This window comes from Setaria italica, chromosome VIII (genome assembly GCF_000263155.2).
Source record: "Setaria italica strain Yugu1 chromosome VIII, Setaria_italica_v2.0, whole genome shotgun sequence".
Taxonomy (NCBI): domain Eukaryota; kingdom Viridiplantae; phylum Streptophyta; class Magnoliopsida; order Poales; family Poaceae; genus Setaria; species Setaria italica.
Window position 1 is genome coordinate 9,681,353 of NC_028457.1, and position 4,641 is coordinate 9,685,993.

At 47.4% G+C, this 4,641-nt stretch overlaps 1 protein-coding gene across 1 annotated transcript in view; it reads left to right on the forward strand.

Moving 5' to 3' along the window:
- The window catches only part of LOC101755369 (putative disease resistance RPP13-like protein 3), a 6,666-nt gene extending 3,852 nt beyond the window's left edge, over positions 1 to 2,814 (forward strand). Inside the window, exons 3-5 of the mRNA XM_004978965.3 lie at positions 109 to 2,212; positions 2,287 to 2,366; positions 2,450 to 2,814. Coding sequence (XP_004979022.1) covers positions 109 to 2,212; positions 2,287 to 2,325 — 2,143 coding nt within the window. The 3' untranslated portion in view covers positions 2,326 to 2,366; positions 2,450 to 2,814. The remainder of the gene's footprint in view (positions 1 to 108; positions 2,213 to 2,286; positions 2,367 to 2,449) is intronic.
- The last annotated feature ends 1,827 nt before the right edge of the window (positions 2,815 to 4,641 follow it).

Genomic DNA, 4,641 nt, shown 5'->3' on the forward strand with positions numbered 1-4,641 from the left:
CGCTAGATTGTTAACATTTTATTCTATGCTTTGTCACTCTTCTTTTCTTCTATAAATGCTCAACGGTTTATCAACTTTGGGTATTGATCTGTACTGTCATGTTGCTAGGTACTTCATCGTCATTGATGATGTATGGGACATAACAACTTGGAACATAATCAAATCAGCTTTTGTTAACAATGACACTGGAAGTATAGTAATCACAACTACTCGCAATCGAGATGTAGCCAGCAGGGAGGAGGTTTACGAGCTATGCACACTTTCCCCTTATCACTCAGAGAAATTATTCAAAACGAGGCTATTTGGTGTTAATGGTGAATATCCTGCTAATCACCCTGCGGAGGCATCTGAAAATATTCTGAAAAAATGTGGTGGTATACCATTAGCTATCATCACAATGGCCAGTTTGTTGGTAGGTAAATCAAGAGAAGATTGGTTTGATGTGTGCAACTCTCCTGGTTTCTATCGTGGTAATAAGGGTAACCAGCAAGTAGATGATACTGAGTGGATATTGTCTCTTAGCTACTATGATATGCCTTCTTATCTAAGGACCTGCTTACTGTATCTAAGTGTGTATCCAGAAGATTATGAGATTGATAAACATTCTTTGATATGGAAATGGATAGCCGAAGGTTTTGTGGAGAAGAGAAGAGGAACCAGCTTGTTTCAGCAGGGAGAGGAATACTTCAATCAGCTCATAAATAGAAGCATGATCCAGGCGGTCGAGCCATCAGATGACAGCAGGGAAATAGAAGTATGTGGCTGTCGAGTTCATGACATGGTGCTTGATCTCATCCGTGACTTATCATATAAAGAAAACTTTGTGACTATCTCAAATGATGGTGAAGGAACATCACCACATCAGAACAGGGTGCGCAGGTTAGCTCACCAGAACAGAATTATGAAGCAAACTCAGCAGGACGATCACACGGACATGGCACACGTGAGGTCATTGGTTGCCTGTGATTGTGATATTGAGAATTTGGTCTTGCATCCAAGCTACAAACTCTTGCGAGTGCTAGATTTAGAGGGATGCACAGTACCTTCGGAAGTATGGCAGGGTCTTAAGCACCTTGGAAATCTACTTCATTTGAGGTACCTTGGTCTACGAAGTACACGTGGTTGTTATGAGCTCCCACAAGAAATAGGAAAACTGAAGTTTCTACAGACACTTGACTTGGAAGATTCTGAAATAGTGGTACTGCCATCATGCGTTTGCCAGTTAACACAGTTGGTTTTCCTACGTGGTGACTTTCGTACATGCGCCCCGGATGGGTCATTCCTTAGGAAGGTCACATCATTAGAGTACCTGAGTATACGTATTTATAACCTGGCTAAGGAGTCCCAGCGGCAATTTATGAAGGACGTTGGCAACCTGAGTGAAGTCAGGGTGCTCTGCATTAGAGGTAGTTGGGAAGGGATGGTGCAGTTAGATCTAGTGCATTCACTCGGCAATCTCCACAAACTCCAGCATCTGGAACTGAGGGAGGATCTAAATAGCAATGGTGAAGCCGCAACGAGGGAGTGGGACAGAGTGGTGCTTCCGTGGCATCTTCGGCATTTGGATTTAGATCCTATACTATTCCGTCAGCTGCCATCATATATTAGTCCCGCGCATCTCCCCATCCTTGGCTACTTGTGTTTGCGTGTGGATCATATGGATGAGGCAGGTCTGAGAGCCCTGGGTGCATTGCCAGAGCTCCGTTTCCTCGAGTTGTCAACGCCTCGGCCATCGATGGCTTGCACAGCAACTGTAGCTAATATAAATACTGCGCCCGATGGCTTCTTCAAGAAGTTGAGATGTTGCTTGTTGCATGGCTGGATGGTCCAGTTGGTGCTCAACGAGGACTCCAATGGTGTTTCGTTTAGCATCTTGAAGGGGATGGGTGTTGTAGCCTTTGGTTCCAAAACAAAGGATGAGTACAGCAGATCAATAGCACCACCACCTGTGATGCCGAACCTCCAAGAGCTTTGGTTTGACGTTCTCGCCAGGGCCTTATATAAGGATGGAAACCGTACCTGCGGTGATCTCGGGCTGAAGTGCCTCCCTTCACTTCGCACTATCCAAATAGATGTCAATTGTGATGGTGCCTCTACTAATGATGTGGAGAAAGCAGAGAGTGAGCTGAGGAATGCAGCACAACTCCATCCCAACGGCCCAAGAATCGAACTCGAACTATTCAATCAATGGACAGACCAAGATGACACAGAGGTATGTGTGTGGTAACTTCCATCACACAGTTCAACTTTTATATATACTATAATCAAATTCCTTCGCAATTCCAGTCCGACGATGGTGATAATGTTTCCGCGAAAGAAGAGTAAGGAGGGCCCTCAGCAGCTGGCAATGAAGTTGCTGTCACGGAGTAAGGAGGGCGACAACCCCGTGACACCCAGCTGTTGAATTTGTTACTACTTACTAGCATGTTTAATTGTTTTCATGTTGCAGGGTGTCTGCAGGCGTTTGGAGGTGCGTAAGCGTATGCCGGGTTGATTCATGTTGCAGGGTGTCTGCAGGCAGAGATTAACACCACCTCTTGATCACGTTCCTTCCACTTTGCTGGGCTGGCTTGCTGTTCTGTCGGAGTTACTGATGGAGTCAGTGTCGGTCTACTAATGCTACTACGTTACCTGAATCGTCTGTGTAGATGTTCTTGGCTTCATCCAAGTTTCAGTTTCCTGCTGTATCAGACGTGTAATGATATCTGAGCTGCTGGTTTGTTGGTTTCTTCCATTTGGCTGTGTCATGTACGTCGTGCAAATAACTTTGGGACATATATTATGCTGTCCTCCTCGTTTTGTTTCATATTTTCATTATAGTTTTTCTCGCTTTTTACCACATCTTGCTGACATGCATATTCTGCTAGTTCGATTGGGGCATTGCTCTGTTCGTAAAGGCAGACAAAGCTTGAGAGAACACATATGAAAAAATGGCAGTTCCGACAAACCCATCAGTGATCAGACCGTAGTTTAATTTGATGTGCAGGCTAGTCAATTGGCTTTTCTATCGTCTTGTAGTTTGCTTTGCTTCGGCCTGTAGATCATCTCGTTGAAGAGAGTCAAGTCTCAAGTACAGCCATTCTAAGCAACAAGCCAATCCTCTCATATTCAATTCTGTATTGGATACACTGTTGTAAAATTGTAAAATTACCGATGTGTTAGAAAAAACATAAAGTAACCCCAAATGATGTGCACTTAATATAATCCTGACTAATTAATTCGGTCCACACGCTAACATCAGCGTCTCAGGGATGATGTGGGGTGCACCTAAAAATGCAAACTTTTTCATGGAAATTTGGAATATTGCACCTTGAAGGTTAGTTTTCGTGACTAGGTATTTTTTTGATAAGTCTGAGCCATTGACACAGTACACAACAAATAAATTAGGAGCATGTAGTAAGTGGCAGGTCAGGTAAGTCTGAATATAGGAATATAGGTCACTTCCAAAATTTGGAGTGCTATGCATGGTAGCAAGCTTGTACCCCCTAGCGCTCCCTGGGTGCCGCATGTGCTGGGCCCTGGGTCGCCTGCACCGGCCCCCAGCCCACCACAAGTTCCTGGCGCCGCGCTGGGTGCCCCCTCCACACCACTAGCTGCGGCGGCGGCCCCATGGACGACGCCCGTGCCAGCCCTCGATGCAGCGCCTGGTGCATCCTGCACGTTGCCGGCCCCTGGCGCCGTGGTGGGCACCCCCTGCCGCTGGGCCCCTGGACGTCACCTGCGTTGGCCCTTGGCGCCACTCCGGGCTCCCCCTACGCGTCGCCAGCTATCGCGCCGGCCAGCGTCCCCTCGTCCTCGCCGGATCCAGGGGCAATCCGGTTCGTCTACAGCCGGCGGTATGCTCCAGCTCCTCCTCCTGTCGACCCGTCCACCCCTCTGCCCAAGGGCGTTGTACTATGCCCTCAAGTGGTCAATCAACACACTATGCAGACTTGGTCGAAGCTCGGTCATCGCTTCCTGGCTCTGTTTCACATCGTCGCGTTGTCGCTGGTGCCCACCTCCTTTTGGAGTGCTCTCACTGATCCTCACTGGCGGTCAGCTATGTAGAAGGAGCACGATGCTTTGCTTCGGAATCATACCTGGGACTTGGTGCCTCGTCCTCCTGGAGCTAACGTTGTCACAAGAAAATGGGTGTTCAAAGACAAGTTCCATGCGGATGGTTCACTATAAAGGCACAAGGTGCGTTGGGTACTTCAGGGTTTCACACAACATCCTGGCATTGACTACGACGACACTTTCAGCCCAGTTGTGAAGCCAACTACGATTCGCACGGTGCTATCTCTAGCTCTTTCACGACAATGGCCGATTCATCAGTTGGATGTCAAGAATGCTTTCCAGCATGAGACTTTGTCTGAAACTGTGTATTGCACTCAGCCTTCTGGTTTTGAGGATCCAGCTTGTCCAGGTTTCGTTTGCAAGCTCAACAAGTCCCTCTATGGCCTGAAGCAGCCTCCGCGCGCTTGGAACAGCAGGTTCGCTTCCTACCTGTTGTCACTTGGGTTTCATGAGGCAAGTCGGATACTTCGCTGTTCATCTATCGCCGTGACGCCGATGTTGTCTATCTCCTGCTCTATGTTGATGATATTGTCCTCACTGCATCTAGTCCCAGTCTACTTTAGCGCACTATTGCAACCTTGCAGC